This window comes from Melanostigma gelatinosum, assembly GCF_949748355.1.
Source record: "Melanostigma gelatinosum genome assembly, chromosome: 3".
NCBI classification, from domain to species: domain Eukaryota; kingdom Metazoa; phylum Chordata; class Actinopteri; order Perciformes; family Zoarcidae; genus Melanostigma; species Melanostigma gelatinosum.
The window spans coordinates 8,908,086-8,927,882 of NC_136636.1; the positions used below are offsets into that span (position 1 = coordinate 8,908,086).

The 19,797-nt window shown below is 43.5% G+C and overlaps 1 protein-coding gene across 2 annotated transcripts in view; it reads right to left on the minus strand.

Annotated features, from left to right (window-relative positions):
* The window catches only part of cast (calpastatin), a 28,509-nt gene extending 9,731 nt beyond the window's left edge, over positions 1 to 18,778 (minus strand). For both annotated transcript variants that reach the window (XM_079297171.1, XM_079297170.1), the window contains exons 1-10: positions 18,640 to 18,778; positions 5,962 to 6,030; positions 4,357 to 4,488; positions 2,897 to 3,025; positions 2,260 to 2,388; positions 1,970 to 2,014; positions 1,794 to 1,886; positions 1,607 to 1,687; positions 949 to 987; positions 71 to 148 (exon numbers count right to left, since the gene is read on the minus strand). In XM_079297171.1, coding sequence (XP_079153297.1) covers positions 71 to 148; positions 949 to 987; positions 1,607 to 1,687; positions 1,794 to 1,886; positions 1,970 to 2,014; positions 2,260 to 2,388; positions 2,897 to 3,025; positions 4,357 to 4,488; positions 5,962 to 6,030; positions 18,640 to 18,714 — 870 coding nt within the window. In that variant the 5' untranslated portion in view covers positions 18,715 to 18,778. The remainder of the gene's footprint in view (positions 1 to 70; positions 149 to 948; positions 988 to 1,606; positions 1,688 to 1,793; positions 1,887 to 1,969; positions 2,015 to 2,259; positions 2,389 to 2,896; positions 3,026 to 4,356; positions 4,489 to 5,961; positions 6,031 to 18,639) is intronic.
* Between the last annotated feature and the right edge of the window lie 1,019 nt (positions 18,779 to 19,797).

A 19,797-nucleotide genomic window follows, 5' to 3' on the forward strand; every position in this document is an offset into this window, starting at 1 on the left:
GACGTTAGACAGCGAAATGCTAAGCGCCTACATTCTACATTCAGGGCGCTACATGCTTGAAGGGTCTGACCTCTTGCTTCTTGGGTGCAGCTGGAGTCATGAATGCATCTGTAAGAGAATCCAGGGCCTCGCCGGTGCTCATTGGTTTCTGAGATGAAAAACGGAGCACACATCACCACCAGATAACAACACAACATCTAGACAAGATTAGATGTTTCTAAATGAATAATTCATTTCGGAAGAATTATCGGTACTCCAAATGATGTTTCATAACAGCCACATGATTCTCCACTAGGGGGCATGCCTGGCCAAGTCAAAGGCAAACAAATGTGCAAAATAATGCAAACCAGACTGAATGTACCAACAATGAAGGAAAAGTACAGACACACCCTTCACATTCCATGGAGACAAAAATAAACTCCCAAATAAACTACAATTTTGACACATAACCTCAAAAACACGATAAACATCCAAACTCACACTGCAGGAAAGTGCCTGGGTGAAAAGGGATCATGAGACACAGAGCTACAGAAGATATCCACCCAAATGGGTGGATATCAAAGTAGGTGTGTGTGTGTGTGTGTGTGTGTGTGTGTGTGTGTGTGTGTGTGTGTGTGTGTGTGTGTGTGTGCGTGTGTGTGTGTGAGAGAGAGAGAGAGAGCGGCTGTGTGCCTATGTGGTTCTGCGTGTTTGGGTTTGGTCAGACAAGAGCCAACGAGCTTGATGCTGTGCTCTTTGCTGAGACAACACCCGCCAGTGTAATGCAACATTCCCTACTCTAGAGGACTCAGGAGATCGTTTCGTGGAAACAGTGCTTCCTGAATGGGTGTGTAATGTGAGTCAATGCTGATTTGTTGGGAAAAGTTTAGTCAGTGACTTTAAGGAGAAAATAAGCACAATGCAGGAGGTTGTGACTCGAATGAATGAGAGTTGTAAAGGTTCACTTACTGGAACGTCCTCGGGTTTAACATCTGCAGGAACTGGACCCTAAAAAAAAAAAAAAACAGATTAAATTTAGATTGTAAGAAAAAAGATCAAATGCTGAAGATATTTAGGGAGTCAGCAAATACTGCCTCAAAGGCTGAGGTCACACTAATTACAAAACAATTCCCCAAATCCTCTCATTTTCCCCTCGTGGTATCTGGCCATACAGATAGTTTTATAGTGTTTAAACAATATCTGTGCCAATAGGATACCTGAGATTCTAGAAAACAACCTTGACTCAATAAAATAATACAATTACAAAATAGAAATTTGATTTAAAACTGAAACTATCTGATCAAAGAATGAGAATAAACTAGATCATGAAAGTGGCTATTGATGCCAGCTTTTGGTACTTGATAGTTTTTATATTAAATACTGAAGATATATTTTGTTAGGTACCAAAAACATGTGAAATTTGACACTCAGCCATCTCCGCCCCGATACAAGTGAAGTTTTGTTTACAGCATTGAAAAATGTTCATAGCAACTACTTCCTACCGAAGAATTAGTCCCTGTATTAAACATGCGACAGCGAGGTCAGTCAATGGAACAAAGAACACACTCTGGTAGCGGTTGGCAAAGCGAATTAGTGAAGAAGTGATTAAGAGAAGGGGTGAACTGACCATATCCTCAAACCTGTAGCGTGGAGGCAGCGAGCTTTCTGTTTCTCCACACTGTTCACCCTTCTCAAAGTTGACGATAAGCTGCGATACATGCGACACACAGTTACTCACAGCAGATGCATGCTGCAGCTCAGTGCAATCACATATATTTGCTCAGTTTAAATACAGACACACATGCATGCTGTACCTCTGTGACCTCTGGCCCCGTGTACACAGGCTGTCGGGGGGCAATATCGTCAACGGATGGCAGTATGCTGGCGAGGGCATCGAATGGATCCACCTGCGCATGCAACACAACTCCGCACGCTGTAGCAAGCAACATGCATTTCAAAGGAAACTCATACTGCCTCACTAAGTATTTACCTCTTTGACTCCTTTAGCTGCTGCAGGAGGAACCTCCACCTGAACCTGCGACACAGATCCAGAATCAGTACACAAGACCTCCACAACATGCAGGCATTGTTAGTGTCAACAAACTGCACTACTTGATCAACGTGCCCCCGGCCAAACCTCACTATTTCCGGCACAGTAGTGGTCTGTTCAGTAAGAGCACAATAACAATATCCAATGCAACATATCCATTAATATTCTAGGCACAGGAAATACACCAGTAGCAGACAGCCTCCACCCTTACTGGTTTCAAGATGGTCTACCTTCGTTTGTGTCGGTTTAGCTTCTGTCTTCTTCTGCACATTTCTAGCCGCAGCAGCGGCAACTGGCTTTGAGGATTTAGCAGGGTCAACTTTATGCACATCAGCTCTGACTGTGGTGGCAGTGGCACTCTAAAATACAATGAGATTCTATTATAGGCCAAGTACATCAAGTCCAGTAAAATTACAGATCTGCTGTACATGCACACAATCAGTACTATACCCAAAGAAACTCCAGTAGAAATAAATCCTCCACCAATTTGACGACAGACATTAGTTTAGAAGTTGTGGAATGAAACTAGAGCGAGAAGACAAACCAGCAACCTGTAGGCCTCTCCTCTGCAAGTGTGATGTTGCAAGTGGACGGGTGCGCACCATTTGCAAATACAATAACAAGCGTAGGAATGCTGAGCAAAGGGTTGTAGCGTAAAGAACAACGGTGACTTTCCCTACTGGTCGACGCCAAAGTAGAAAAGAAACTCCCAAAGCGAGCAATGTTCAAAGCAAGAATCTGAGGTTTCTCAGGTAAAGAAAGTCAGAAAAAGACTCAAAGAAGATGTTGAAGAAAGAAAGCCTCGAAAAGTACACCTCGAGGGAGTCGTGATAAAGAGTCCGAGAAGCCCGTAGTAGTCGAGTCTACCTTGGCTGTGCCTTTGGGTGACTCTTTAGGTTTGGTCACTGCAGTGGTCGCTGCGATGCCGGCGGCTGCAGCCGCTCCAGCAGCAGCAGGAACTGTGGCTGAGGCTTTGATCTGGGAGACAGCAGCAGTCTACAAACATGCAGCCAAATAATTTGTCAAAAACACAAGGATGAGCGCTTCACAGCTAAATCCAGTAAATATATTGACAAGAGATGTGGACAATATCTTAGCAGTGTTTGTGAAAACAGAGCAGGAGGAAATTCACAATGATCTCTGGTCAGATCTGCCACTGCAGTTCAACGAGAGCAAGAATACATGCTTCGAATGTGTGAGAATAATCTGACCACTGATCAGTGTAGTTGTTAAATGAGTCTTCTTTAACCAAGTGGAAAAACAAAGCTTTGTATATTTTACAGTACTGCTGACCATTTTACAAACCCAGTAAAGTGATTTTCTGCCTCCCAGGCTGCTAACAAGAGCTGTGAAATTTGCTTGAGTTGTGTTCTGGCAATACAGCAAGCAGAGGATGTTTGGTATCTTCATGGAGCCCTCATACTGTATCTAAAAATGTTAGAGTCAGTATTCAAGTATTCAAGTATAGTATATGAATACTACAAGTATTCACCAGCTATGCAATTAGAAAATTTAATCTAAAAACCTAAAATAAATCCAAAAGAGAAATACTGTAACAATTAGCAAAATGTGGTGGAAAAGATCATGTGAATTCAGAAAGGCTGCTCTTAAGCAGCTGACACACACATTGTGTATGTTGGCGTTTCCCACAAGCACATGGCTCGACCAACAAGTCCTCTTATCACAAGACATTACAACCTGAAAACACGGCCTCGATAAAAAGTAAGGCTCATCGAATACTCAAGTGCTTGCATGCTGCCCGGTTGCTAGAAAATCAATCAACATTTTAGTAAAATGATCAGCAGTGATGTGAATGTAAAAGAAAAGCGCTGAGCAGCGCTTTGGACAAGAGGACACGGTTACCTTTGACATTTCTTTAGGAAAGCCCCTCGGCCCAGCTGATGTCATGTCAACAAAGGTAGCCCCGGCTAACGACATGTCAATAACAGTAGCACCTGTCGGCGCAGTGTTAGTCTACAAACCAAGGAGCAGGTGTTAAAAGGTATGAGAAAGATATAGAGCTCCACAGCCGCGACGAAAACTCTTCCCAAGCGGGATGACACGAAGGTGCATTAATGTGATACAGTGTTGAGCTCCTGAAAGGTCAAGATGTTTGGGTGGCCGAGCCAGAGAGCCACCGCATACAGAGGCGGTACAAAATGTTTTGCAAAGATGAAAACAAGATGAAGCCGGTGAAGAAGGGAGGCGAGCTGCGTCACGACGAATGCACGCTCAGAGTGTGGAGGGAAGCAGTGGTTCAAGTTACGTCACACCAAACAGCCAAAAGCCCCCTTCCACTTTTATTTCGGCATCCAGAGTCCGTCTACCTCTGGTTTGGCTTGTCCTGCTTTCCCAATTGAAGCACTTCCTCCTGCTGTGATGCCACTTTGTGCGGCTCCGCCTGCGGCTGCGGTAAACACCTCAGGCTTTGTAGCCATGGCGGATCCTGATGATTCCTTCTGCAACGCACCGGGTGAGGAAAAGTCGATTATGTCCTCTATTACAGCTCATTGGAAGCTCGCATTGGCCAAATATGCTTGTTTGTGGCAGTTGTTGATGTATTTACTGTTTCATGACGAAATTAAATCAGTTTTTTAAAGTGGCGATCCACAGATTTTACACACACGTTAGTTTACTTGTACCACTCAGCCTGTGATAACAGATGTAGAATGTCTTCTGTGGCTCTGGAGGGAGCTAAGAAGATGATCCTGATGACATTAACATGACGGGGGCTTGTACACTACAAATGTATAACTCAAAGACTGTGTTAAAAGCTTTGGGGGCTTTATGTTTGAAATAAGTGGGTGTTTGCAGGTAGGAAGGAAGGAAATGTAGGATCTAGTGGTTTTGGAAACTGACTTTTTGCTTTTCAGCAACAAGGAAGAGCTCTGATACTTTGACTTCCTGTCAAAATCGGAAGTGGGAATGTTTAAGTCAAGTCTGACGTCGTCTTACAAATAAAAGAATGATCCCAGTCACTTCCACGAAGTGAGGCATACAGCTTATTAATTAGACACTGGTATCGGTAGCCCGGGCATTGCCATCGGTATCGGGACTGAACAAGTCAGACTGATGGATCCCTCGACTGTACATTGAACGACTGCCACTGATGAACGAGCAACTGTGCCCCACTCAAAATCAACCGAGAGGTATGAAAAGGGGCAACAAGGTCACCTGCTAACAAGAGTCTCTTAAAGCTAAAGGTTAATGTCTGAGTGATACAAGCTGAGTCTATAAATAACTTGGTAAGTTTAAAACATGACAATGTCTCACATTATACTATTTTTAAATACTGGTGCAGCCCCTTTCTGCACACAGCCACAACTTTGACAGTTCAAATATCCCACCAAAGCTTTTCTCTACAAGCCGGGCACCAAAATAGAGGATGACAAAGCCCAGTTGTTGAAGGCAGAGTTGTCCTGTCAAAACACTGTCTGACTTTGAAGACTCAAAGGCAGTTCAGCAATGGACTCAGCGAAAGCCCCGTGTTGCACAGCCACAATGACGTTGAAGACATTGTTTTAAGACTCCAACAATGACTCCAACAACAACACATGAAACTGAACCTGAGGGGGAAACCACTTTGATGCATTGTTTGAGGGCAGCATGAAAGAGTTCAACTGGGTCCCAGTGGGGAACCGAGGTGTAACCTCTCTTGAGCTTGAATGGAAGGAAAAGGAAAGTTCTGTTTTAAGTGTGCTACAGCTCTGAGGAAGCAGCTAAACCTATTACCTCGCTCTACTTAAAACTAGTAAAACATGAAGCTGGGCAGGGAAAGAAAGTCACAACACTACACATAGTACAGGTAATGAGCAGGTCAGAGGTCAGACAACAATCCACTGATTGAGGAAACACATTTGTCAACGTCCTTTGTTCAGAGAGGCGGGGCAAGATGAGGTTAAAGGGAATTAAAGAGGAGGAATGTTTGATACCTCGAACAGTGCAGGTTTCACAGTGGAGGCCTGAGCTGCCGGTTTGGGTGTGGCCTGGCTTGGCTGTGACTGGAGAGAAAAGAGAAAGAGACACAAAGAGAAACGTTACGCATGTACAATGAAAAATCGAACATGAAACCATCAAAATCAATTCAAGATTCACACAGAGCAACGTCTCGGTTTCACAATAGCCGACAGCTGTTGAAAAGCTAAATATTCCATCGCAGGTCATTTGCGGATGGAGAGGGAAAACACGCTGAAACACCTTTCATCACAGTTTCTGTCTCTTTAAAGAGAAGGACAGGAAAGGACTGAGAGACAGAGGTTCAGGTCTATCACACTGCCAGCAAATCCAGATTCAAGCCCTACATTCCAGACTGAAGGGTGAGACTGTTGTTTGACAGCTGCGGTCACCTCAGCAACCGACAACAGTGGCGAAAAACAAAAGTAGGATTCACAAGTTGGTCTTCAGTGTGAAATTAACACAGCGACAGTTCACATCAGTCTTCAAAGACACCCAACGATGACGGCCCTTTGCTGGGCCAATCACATGCAGCCATTTCCCACACATACACGCAACATGGCAGGGATGTCTGCGCTGCACCAAACGTCCTCACATGGCCACTAGGAAATGATGTCAGTGATGCAGAGGTGTGACATTTCCTCTTGATGAGGTTGGAGTTTCTGAAGCTGATGCACTTTTCTGTTCAGTTGTAAAAGTTATTTAACAATCAGTAGGAATAATGAAGTAAAATCCTAAACAAGTCTGCTCGGTTGGGTAACTGAAGGAAATGTATTTTTAAAATGTACAGAAGCACACAAAGAGCGTACTAAGTAAACTCCTTTTTGAAAGCAGCCGTGCATGTCGTCCAGTATTTTGGAGACATGCATCGGTCTCCAGGTGGAGCCCAGTATGCTTCAGGGCCCAGCCCAGTTCTTTCAGGTGGTGTGAAACAGTCCAACCCAATGCATTGTGCAGTGTTGTATCATCGGAAAGCTAACCAAGCCAGTTACTCTGCTTTTCCGTCTCGTCATGTGAATTATCCAAGGTTGTGAGATTTGGACATTTGTCACTGCACTGTAAAACTTCCTGTAACTTACTGAACATGCTACACATAATCGCGTGGGCTTGCTGAATACAAATGTATTATTTACAAAACTATGTCTAGCAATTATCATTATCGTATACCTGTGAACGCACCCATAAGCCTCTGAGTGAGTTAACCCGTCAAGCCAGCTGTGTTTAACAGTTACAGCGAGCTGGCAGGAGGCAGGGTAAAGGCTGCATGTACGTGAATGACTACAGTGAGTGAACGGAAACACAGATCAACAACAAATGGGAAGAGACACAGAGTGCATCGTGAATTGCACTCCCCTCAGCCATCTGCAATCTGAGACTTCTAATGTTGAAATGATTGCAGCTCAGTCAGTGATTGCCTCACGCGCTGGTGGTACATTTACACAAATAAGGTCACGACCCTGCTCAGGGTTCGTGTGTTCACTATCGGGCAGTTTGTGGCTGAAATGTTTCTTGAAACAAAATATGTTTTCTTACCTTTAGACCTTTTTCCAATGATGCATTTAGCTGTAAGAGTGTAAAAACCATTGAGATGGGGTTAGTAGTATACCTGTCGTATACTACTTCCTTTTTCCTCTCTTGACATATTGTTCCGTTTATAAATAATTATGAATTAACTGACTTTTAGAAGAGTCCAACATAATGAGAGAGGAAGTGGGACAAAGGTCACAAGCAAACCCCCCCCCCCCCCCCCCCCCCGCCACAGGGGAAGTCATGTTGCTCCTCTTAATGCAGGACATTGTTGATTGTAGCTAGGTTACCCACAAAAAAATCTTTAACAACTGAAAGAAGGAAGCAGAGTTGAGCTGCCTGCTGGGTGGTAATGCATGATGCGTCGTATGATTCTGCAGGTTGAACTTGCACGTGACACAGAAATCCACCAGCTAAGATATTTTTTATGACAAAATGATGAAACTAACGTTTTGAATTGTGCTGAAGGTTGAAAGTCCCTCATTGGAACACTGTGATCACAATAGTCCTGGGTAATGCTCACATTTTGATGCTGGTGGTAACTAGCCTGCATTTCGGTATCAATACATTAAAGCTGAGGCAGGTAACTTTGGAGAAACCAGCAAAGGGTTTTTAGAAATCTTCCAACCGAAAAACCCAGCCCAGTGTTGACAACTCTTTTCCAATGAAAGCAGCTCGCAGCACTCGCTCCGAAAGTCCCTAAATCGAGCAAGAAAGTAGCTAAGTCGGCAACACTGACAGCTGTCCCTTCAGGCCTCCCTCCTAAGACAAAAGTAATCGATAATCACATTTATTTAAAGAACACTTAAACGAAACAAACATGGAGAGTCAGTAATCAGTGATGTCAGCATGTGTGGAATGCCAAGAAAGGAAGAACCGGGTAGTAACACCAAAATGGTTGTTTGTTACTCGCAGGTGTCAAGCTAGCAGCTGGTGGAAAACTCCGGTGACATGAAATGAGTGCACATGCCGAGTGCGATTAGGTCGGCAGGTAGTTACGTAGGTAGACAGGCAGCCGGGCCTGCGACAGCCACAGATAGCAGTTTGTTTGTTTTTGGTCGGAGAATTCATTGTGTGACTGACAAAGCGAGAATTTCAAAAACTATAATAAAAAACACATAACCCACCCTAGCTTGATATTGATTACATAAACATGTGTTTCTATAATAAGCCTTTTTATTGATTTAATTTGAAGAAATGGTGCGACATTTTAAGAAATGCTGCTTTCCTAATCACGTTCTTGTTATGAGTTAGATGAGATGATTGATACCACTCTCATGTCTACACGGTAAATATGAAGCCACCGCCGGTTAGCTTAGCTTAGCATAAAGACTGGAAACAGGGGGTTTTAGCGAGGCTACACTGAAAAGTAATTTCATTTGATCGAAGGGAGTTTCAGGTGTATGTCTCATGAGGTCCCCTGAGACCCACCCAAACGCTTTCTGTCTGCTGTGACTCCAAACGGCAGCATTCTCACATTCCTCATGTGGACTGCTCTCTATCTATTCACGGTAACATATGAACTCCATATTCTAGCAACAACAGAAAGAATGTTTCATGACTATTTCACGACGACAGCTCCAAAGAGCAAAGGGTAGGTATCAGCTGCCGATGCAATATCTGAATTTAGGTACAGATAACAAAACGACGACCTTAATTTGAGGGACAAAAAGTGCTTTCCTAAAAGATCCTGATTTCATTCAACTAAAGAAGCCAAAAGTTCTTATCAAATGTTAAATGATGTATCAAAATATACAAGCACGAAATAAAACATTTAAATGAAGGCAAATTTGATCACAGAAGTAAACAACACAAGAAAACTCTCCAATAAATCAATATACATTTCCTCTACTTGCTATTTTTCGACACTTGCTTCTACTGACTCATTTAGGTTTGTACCAGGAAAGTGATGAGGTTTGATAACCACCAAAGAGGCCTCGCCATGCGGTAGCTGCACTGCTAGCTGTAGCGTACATTGGTGAATCGGATAAAATAAACAGGATGTTGTAATGACCGACCTTTGAATTTCGACAGAAAATCATTTAGCATTTATAATCATCATCAGCTCACCACAAAAACCAAAGAACCCACATTGGGGAACAGAAACTGACCGAAAGTAATATGTGATTTTGACTTTTGCATACAGGATTCATGCAGGACTTTTCCCCACAGCAAAGATGAGGCCATACATGGGGTGGACAAAGTAACAGGAACACCTTACAATCCTACCTTCATGAGGCGATTACATTTTCGTTGACATCGAGACGATTAATTCGACACTGTCGATCGCGGTGTCACTTTGTCGCACAGTATAATGAGGTGTTCATGTTATTCTGTCCAGCCCTGTACACAGGCAAAATTAAAGTGTGCAGACGGTAGACATTTCACAACCCGGGCTATTATCAATCCCCATGCACTCAACACACTCTGCTGCATGCCAATAGACAGAGTCACAGAGCGTTAGCTACTTTAGCAGTAAACAGTGAGGACAACACTGACTGACGTCGTCGGGAACAGGACACTGATATGAACATCGTGGTCATTCTGGGAGAGATGTGGCGAGTGTGATCAAAATAGACGGGAGATTTTAGAGCATAGGTGATGGCAGCAGAGTGCCATTTGAGACCCCCGCTCGGGGTGTGCTGTGCGAGTCCTGGTCCTGTTTTAGATGGGTACACTGCCGGGCACATACGATCAACCTCACACCGTCCTGGACCTACCCGCTACGTGACGCACATAACTCACAATGTTTTTGTTCCGTCAGAAGTGAAGAAACAATGCCGTACATCCAGGCCTTACCCAAGAACAGCCATTGAAGCAGCGGCTTGTATGCCTGTAATGAAAACTCATGGCCCCACCCGCCAAACCACTGACACGCACATGTGAATACGGCTGGAAGCAGCTCCTTAATTAAGCTTATGCTACGACTTCAGCGGCAACTTGTCGAAATGGTCAGCAGTGATCACGCGGGGTCACCTCGGCTCAGAGGTGGAAATGTCCGGTCAGTGTTATGAGGAAGGAATGTGGAGCAGACTTGTAAATGTACAGAGGAAGACAACTGCTGCTGTCCGACTGAAGTTTCAGTGCAGAGCTGCATGAGGATGGACATTAATGCAAGTGGGGAAGATTGAGAGCAAACAGACAGCTGGGTAAACTCAAGAGTGATGTCATTCGTCAAACATACTCTCATGGGCTACCTGTGCTGTTCATGCACTACAGTCCCATCAAAGGGAGCCAAGACAAAAACACAATGGCACGTACAGCACCGTACTGGTTTCAGACACTCGTTTGTCAAACTGTACTCTGCGTCATTCTGAGCGACATGTTACTTCTCTCTGTTTTGTTGTTGTTTGTTTCTCAGCCTTTTACTTCAACCTACCATGTTGCAACTGAAAACCGAGAGGAGAAGCACAAGCATTGATCTATTTCTCTGTTCTATATTTGTCCATCATGTGCAGTCTGACTCATACTTGTTTTATATAAACCGTAAGCAACAAACCCTGGCTTACAGAAGTCTCTGGATACGGTTAGATAACGTTGTTTGAAGCCACATTAGGAGTCGTTGTTAGACCCTGATGAAATATAAATTATCATCACACATTAGTGCATTATCCCTCAGTTCATTATTTACTGTTTATTTTTGTTGTTCCCTTGACGACTACTGCTCTCAAGGTCCATAAAAGTACCAGTAACACGAACAGAGTAGTCTTCAGTCTTCTGCCAACTTTACTCAACTTGGCAGGCGGAAAAAAAAGAAGCAAACTTGGATCACCACCAACAGCTGTTAAATGCCAACAAAAGAACGAGAAGTCTGATCACAACCACTGTCGTCAAAATGACTCGACAGCTATCAGTCAGACAGGAAGCCCTGCCACACACAGACATTTACACAAGAGAGTCCAGACATACGTACCATAAGTTTGATTGTGAGTGCGTTTCCTATGCTGCTGTGTACCAAGATGCTCTCTTGAGGCTGGTTCGCCTTAAATCCCCGGTGCGGAAACCCTTTATGTCAAGCAGACACGCATGCAAAGAAACACGCACACACATGTAAACACACAAAAAGACGCACGCACACGCCCAGCTGGTGAAAAACTTGCTGCTCCGCCTTCGTGGAAACGTGCACAACAAGCCTGTGCTGCTCTGGCTCCACCTCCTCAGCCACAAAAGCAGCAGAGCAGGCTCAGTCACATTGGCCAGTCGGACACAAAAAGACCCGCCCCAATGCGCGCTGCCTGCCAGGAGAAACAAATACATCTGCTTGAATAAACTTTGGGCTGGGTCAAGGGCGGGTTTTGAGAGGAGGGGTGTTGCAGCTCGATAACAGACACACGGTGGCCTCGATCAAGATATTTGCAGGAGCAGTTATCGTCGAGGCAGAGTTGAGAGATGAGGCAGAGTCTGGGTGTGTCTGAGAGACTCACTGCTTAGGAATCTAGAGTGCAGAGAAACTGGAACAACCGGGACAGTGTGTGTGTGTGTGTGTGTGTGTGTGTGTGTGTGTGTGTGTGTGTGTGTGTGGTTGCAAAGAAAAGAAGCGAGGGAGGGGGATCACATCACATGTAGTTCAGACCAAACCCCGAAGACAGCCAGAGCAGAGAAAAATAAAAACTCTAAATTTAAGAAAGACACAATTGGACTTAAGACACCGTAAACGAGGTGACCACCAATACAAGCTCAGACGTGTTCTCTCAGGCCTTCACAGCTCTTCCAAGTAGTCCCTGGACAACAGAACGGACAGGAAACAGCTCCTGGACAGCAGCCAAAAGTTATGCACGCATTTTAGAAGCACATGGCCGCGCAACCTCTCCCCTCTGAGCACGCGCACACCTTCAGCACTGATTGGTTGATCGTTTGGACCTCTTAAAGACGTGTCGCTGTTTCTCAGATGAAGCTCTCGCCACAAAACACGTCAAACATGTTAAAAGGACTTTGGAGAACAGCGCCCCCATGTGTGCAAAACACTCATAGCACTTGGATGAAAATGAATGGAGGATTGTATGAATGACATCGGAAACTGCTGTGTCAACGTATATCGGTCTGTTGTGTTATGCTGAATGTAGGGCTGGGCGATATGGCCTAAAAAAAAAATCTCCGATTTTTTTACAAAAAATCCGATTCACGATTTAAATCGATTTTTTCCCCCACAAATTTTTGCAGATGACAGAAGCTGTTGAAAACATTTTTTTATTTTATTTTGTGATGATTTTCCCTCGTAGGTTGATAAAAATAAAGTGCAAACAAAACCTGAACATTGTAGAAAGGTGCCTGTAGTATACAAAAAGTATTTGGTCACTCTTTTGTTTCCCTGAATCATTTAAATATAAAATTAAATTAAACATAACATTAAATGGCATTAAATAGTAGCCTTCCATTGTAAACAACTGTGCAAATGTAACTTTTTACACTAAGCTTTTCTAACTGAATACACTGATACAAACACAGCATGAAATAAAATGTATGTGACCCTTTAACATTCACATTTTCAAAAGTGCAACATCTGATCTAACATCAACATAACATATTTTGCACAGTAAATAAGTGCATGTAAACAAAATCAAGTGCATTCACAACATAACCAACAGTATTAAACAGTAGTGCATGTTTTTTCTAAATATTTTTTGCCAGGAAGACGGCATCGCTTGTGCTCCCGCGGTCCTGCTCCCTGCTCAGGGCGCAACGCTTCTCCCACTCGGCGGCATGCCTCTGTTTGAGGTGCTGCATTAAATTTGTTGTGCTGCTTGATTTTGTAGCAATAGCTTTTAGACAGACCTTACATCGTGGTGCTGTTTGTTCGGTGTCAGATGACATGAACCCGAACCATTTCCAGACCACCGAAGACACATTCTTCCCTCTCTTAAGAACGAGAGCTTCACTGCTGGCCGCCATTGTTTTCGTTTGTAAACAATGCGCGCGCACTCAACTACGGGAACCCAACGGGGGGGAGGAGTGGGGGCGATTTTCTCGATTTTCAATAAAACACATCGCCTTAAAGCACACATTCGAATTAATCGATTAAATCGATTTATCGCCCAGCCCTAGCTGAATGTACACAAGACTGGCATGTACTGTATGTGGGGCACATGCATTTTGACTCTGCACTTTAATACTGCATGTCCATGTGAAGCAAATGCAAAGCAAAGGAACAATGTGTTATTTATGAACACAATCTATATTTTTAGCCATGATTAGTAAAACCGCACTCGGCTGTAAAATGCTTTTTAAGGCAAATAAACAAAGACAAAATGAAAAACTAAATGCAGTGTTCTTCGGTGTCATTTTCTGCGCGTTCAGCAAATAATTTGGCAAAGCATTTATTGTTTATATTACCCAAAACTCTACTGTAAAAAAAAAGAAGCATCGGTAGCATTTCTGCCAAGGCAAGGACGGCCTATCACCTTGAATAAAGATACACAGAGCTGAGAAATGAGCATGGCATGATGTGTTTTTGGCGTTACCTTCTCGAGAGGAACGGCCTTGCTTCTAAATTCCTCTGACTTTATTCTTTTGGTCTAAACATTTCTTTAAAAAAGGACAAGTAGGTAAATATCCTCCGCTTGTTGGACTATTTCTGGCACCTCCCTGGCAGAAATAGTTGTTTTGGGACCTATCAAAATAAATCTTGTCTAACAGCTCCGCCCTCTGCCTTTGTGTCTTTGACTCTGTGTTTTATGCACGCTCATACTGGATCCAAATGCCTTACTTGGTAACCCTTGGTAACACTTATCTTTGTTGACAACGAATGAGCTAAAGCAGACCACGAACGCTCCCATCCAGAGGGATTGGCCAATATTTCTGATAGTGTTTCTAGGAGCTCACAGGAAAACTCTAAGTGGGAGGTCGTAATGCCTCATGGTTCTTAAACTAAGTCTGTGGGAAACCACAGGACTGGTGTTACTTTTGCTGGAATGAGATCACAGTAAAAAAAAACTTTCACTTTGAAAACTGGTAGAACGTAGATAGATACAGATCCAACCCTGAGAACACACATGAGCGTCAGAACAAGGATAATGTCATTTTGACAGCTGCATTCTGTTGGGACTTCACCATGTGGTTGAAACAAAGGAATTAGGCCTGCCTGGCAGTTCAACAGCCTGATTTTAATAGAACTTTAACCTGCAGAAGGAGGAGTCACAGAATCTTCAGAGGAAGAGAACGATAACTTCTACGCCCGCTCTCTTTCTACTCAAGTCGACATTTGCCGGTCGTAAGGAAGAAAATTCCCAGAACTTCTGAAGAATTCCCGCTGCCATACGGAAGATTTATCGCTGCCAGCTCACCAAACCAGTGAAGCTCCGGGTCCCGAATTAAATACAGAATACTTGCTTTGAGTGTCTTTCCTTCTCCTTATTGTTTAAACCAGGGGTCACCAACCTTTTTGAAACAGAGAGCTACTTCAAGGGTACCGAGTAGTACGAAGGGCTACTTATTTGATACAAACTTCCTGAATAACAAAGTTGCACAGATCACCTGTGGGTACCCAACTCTCTAAACTCTCTGCAAGCGTTTTTTGATTAAAAAAGAACAGCAAATACAATTTTAGACGGAGCTCCATAATAAGTAGTGCTATTTTTAGAACATGTCTTGCGGGCGACTCATGTTGGCTACCTCTGGTTTAAACTAACCCGCACACACACACACACACACACACATGTAGGTTGTGCTGTTATGCTCATATCATGTGGTGAGACGCGCGGCCTCTGTGTTGCATGCCTCATTGCTGCGTTAAATAATCGTGGCCTCGCCGCCATGTTGGTAGTTTTGCGTAGCATAATCACATACAAGATTGCATTCGCCATTTTGGCAGTTTTCTCTTTCCTCTGCCATTTTGTAGTCTCGCGTGGTGAGATCACGGCCGCCATTTTGGTAGTTTCTCTCTTTTCCGCCAATGTTATGTCTCGTGTGGCATGATCTCGCTGCCATTTGTTTTTCTCTCTCGCTTCCCCTCACACACCCTCACTACATGATTGTTTGTTGATTTTAGGTAGCATGCTTGTAATTGTACAGCAGTTGTTGTTAGTTTGTGATACCATTGACTCAATCAGTATTTTTTAGTTTTCTGTGATTACTTTGTGCATGTGTATTGTGATGATAGCTTTATATCGTGGCCTCAAATTCAATCTTCACTCTTAATGTTCTTTGACTGTTGACATTTTGAGCCAACACCAATTTTGAGACCTTAATTATAGTTTGGTTATTGGTCCCTGATCTCAGGGTGGTGCCCCGTTATTACTCATATTTATTGCTAATCTCATTCATTTTAATAACTTCATTCATTTCAGTGACTTCGTTTTCATACTTGCTGACAACCAAACACGCTCTTCCAGATCCCAACAATTCATTAAAACACACTGTTCTTCAGTCGCTAACTTGTCTTTCTTTTTAACCATTAGAACACATGATTACAGAGCAGTGACTTCAGTGCATCAATACAAACAACAGGAAATCCATTGACCCCTGTGAAACTCTCCTTCTCGTGTGCATCCATATCCCCATCCTGACCAGAAGCTATAGCTGTCCTTTGCTCTGCTGCATGTCCACGTACCATCTCTAAATTTAGAACTGCACTTTCCCCCTGGTTTGCTGTCCTACCACATATCATCCCAAACACAAACACAGAAATGAGGCCCTTCTTCTACTTATCTACTTAGATTGGGCCTATGTCTTACATCTGCAGAGTAAATAAGATATTGTTGAGACTTGTCAGCCATTTTCGCTCATGATAACCACAAGCCTGCTAACATGTCGTCATCAACTTCAGCGTTCCACTTTCATGTGTTTATGTGAAGCGATACCCAGAATCTGAATCATTATATCTCATTACATTTTCCAGTAAGCGTCAGGCAGCCGGGTCTTCATTACCGATTACTTGTCGGGACAAACAGAACGCCAGCTTTTCCTCAAGCGTGGCAGATGTAAACGGACAGCAGAACACATGCTCAGTAGAGTTTGGTGCTGAACAACAACGTGTCGCTGAGGCACATTCTCAGGTGAGCCGAGAGGCCTGGAAACTCTCCCAGATTTACTTTTATATAACCGACATGACAAAAGCACTCCACTCAAGCCAAACTGACACCGAAGTGATAAATCTGACAAGTCATTCTCATGCGTACACAACATGCTCCCCCTCTCTTTCTGGCACAAACACACAGCCGGAGGGCTGATTACAGAGTGCCACGTAATGAAGCATCTCATCAATACAGCTGATGGCCTCCTGCCTTTAGCCTATTTGAAACACTTTTTATATTTTGTTTGAGCGCGCATTCAGAAGCTTTGCACGTATGTGGCTCCAAACAGCAGAGAGCGTTCTAGTAAAGGGCTGTTTATGACATTTGAACTTCAGTATCCAGACACCTTGTCACATGATATCACTTAACTGCAAAGGAGGCAGGCTCCAGGTGGTCTTTGGTGATTTATGTCATGGTATAACAGAGGGGACTTCAAGTCTTGGTTTGTCATTTCCTGGTAGAGGAAAAGTAAACATGCAGGATGTCAGACTTCTATTTGGTCAACTGAGTCAGCAGAGTCTTGAAAGCCCAACTTTGTGCTGTAGGCTGACAACAAAAACAAGCAGTACCTTTCTCAAGCTCTGTGCTTCAGTGCAATGTTGAGGTACTGTACTTGAGTGCTTCCATTTCATGCTAATTTACACTTCTAGTTCACCAGGTTTCATAGACGAATATTGTGCTTTTTATGCCACAACATTTATTGAACTGCTATACTTACCAGTTTATATTTCCAATAGTATTTTACAAACATAATCTGTAAAGACCTAACAGAAGGCGATATAAAGCACTGGTCGTTTAAAAAAATGCTGCTTACACGTGAATGAAAGTATCACAATAAATCAGCAATATAAATAATATAGAGCTCCAGATTCATGAGATAACTCTGCTGGTTCATCACTACGAGTCACATTGTTTGTACATTGTCGTATTGTGACTAGAAAAACATCTATTATAGCTGCTTTAGGTAAACAATTAAATTGTGGTTTTGCTTTAAAAACATTAAAACTGCACTTAAAAAAGTGCTACGTTTTACTACGAATACTGCTTAGTCCACAGTTTTAAATAGATTGTTCCCAGTAGGTTTTGAATAATGGCGTTATGCATTCTATTAATGAGAAATGATTTATAAATCCACTGCAGTGTTGAAATAGCTGCCAATTGTACCACAGTATGCAAACACAAGTGTCCAACGACAAGACTGACGTGTACAACATCCACTCCGCTCGACTATGTTCTTGCTCCATTATCTACTTGTCATTTTTAGACTTTGCACTGCATGTTCAGCATAGATATGTTTTCCCATTGGTCATTTCCTGTCAGTCTACACAGGCAACAGAGAGTTGGGAGGCAGACTGTTGCAGCCCGAGGCTAACATTTTTCAGCCCAAAACACAACAACAACAAAAAATCTGTTCCAAGTCCTCCTCCCAGGACACATGTGAACCTTTAATGTGTGAAAATGTAACGAAGGTAATTACAGGATATCACATCCAGTTCCAAGTTGTGCAATAAAACAAAACGCTTATTCCAGCTACACACCCTTTCATATTGCTCCATCTGCCGCTGCAGATTATCACAGGAGAATGCTATTTGGGCGAGACCTACAAACTCAAAAAAATACCAAACTTAATGTTTTTTTCCTTGTGAAACTAAAGGGAGGACACCTATCTTCTTTAAACAACCATCAGCAACAGGAATCTATCCGTTTCCCCCGTTGATGGTAGCTGTAGAAACGGGTATAAACAATGCAGGCCTTGTCCAAGCCTTGGTTTAATATCTCACTCCTACACAACTCACACTCTGGTTCTAATGTCGCACAGGCTGACCGGGAGCCTCACATTCCAGCAGAGAGAGAGAGGTCTGACTTGGATTAGAGCCGAGACAGTTTGTCTCCCTATGAATGTTTCCCCTATAAGTCCTTTGTTAAACATACGGCACAAACTGGACTAACACAACGAACAGACCAACAACTGCAAACAGCAGGACTCATACGTGTAGCTTTGGAGGCTGACTTACATCAACAAAACAAAACACACATGGATACTTTTGGATGAGTTGCTCAGCACATACAATGGCACAAGCAGACACACATAGACATACACGCACACACATCTGCACACACCTGCTCCTCCACGGACACATCCTGCAGGGCCTGGCCATCCCGTGGGCCTCGGATCCAGGTCAATATCTGGCCCATGTTGGCTGAAAGTGCCTCCGAGCGTGTCTATGTGGGAGTGTTTGTCTGCCTTGACTGTCGGCTTGCAGCATGTTCCCAAATCACAGGGAATGGAGGGAGGGAGGGAGAGGGCGGAGGGATCCAAGGGGGGGCGTGGTCAGAGAGCAGAGGGGGCAAGGGGGAGACGGCTCAGATGTTAAAGTCACAAGAGAGGCCGGGCTGTAACTCTCTGGGCTATAAGGGGAAGTGAGCTGACCGTGGACTGACACCCACCTGATAAGGGGCCACATCGGAGCTGCTTCTCAGGGAAACAGATGCTGCTTTAACACACACACACACACACACACACACACACACACACATGCATAAAAACATGCCTGGGCAGGTGTGTAAAACAATTTTTCACAGTGTACTGAGTCAATATCCGAGCCACTTGTCAACGAGCACACACCCACATTTGTAATGCGCTGGCTTTGAGCATGCACACACACATGTATAGAGACACATACATGCTTGTGTACACACTTCTTTTGTGAACGCAGCAATAAAAGAAAGCTTGTGCAACCGCCCTGGCTGCCTAATTGCCTATGAGAATAAAAGGGAGGGGCCAGACTTTCGTTTTTTTCATAGATCTGCGTCAACTATCCGTCAAGAGAGACAAGACTGAGCTTTCAACCTCATCACATGTTACAGTGAGATCATCACCTCTTGAGGATAATAGCAGCAGGGAAGGATATCGATTGGTCTCCATGTCACCAGGTCACACGATAACCACTGGCTGAGCCAAGAGAAGACTGTTATCTCTGGCGAAAGGAGGGGATTTCATCATGATTCTGTGCATCAAAACAGCTGGGGCGGCCGCAAAAAAAATATTTGGGAAACCAGAATTTAGGGAGTGTTTCTACAGACCACATGACGAACAGATTTACTGCTTAAAGCATGGGTGTTGGCTTGCTGAACCTTTACCTCCATACGAAGAGAGATGCTTTACTTTGAACTGTATTTGAACAACATGCAGAAAAGTACAGAAGTGGAAGGACAGCATTACATTCAATACTACCTTCTATGAAAACACTAACACACACTGTGCAGAAAAAGTATATT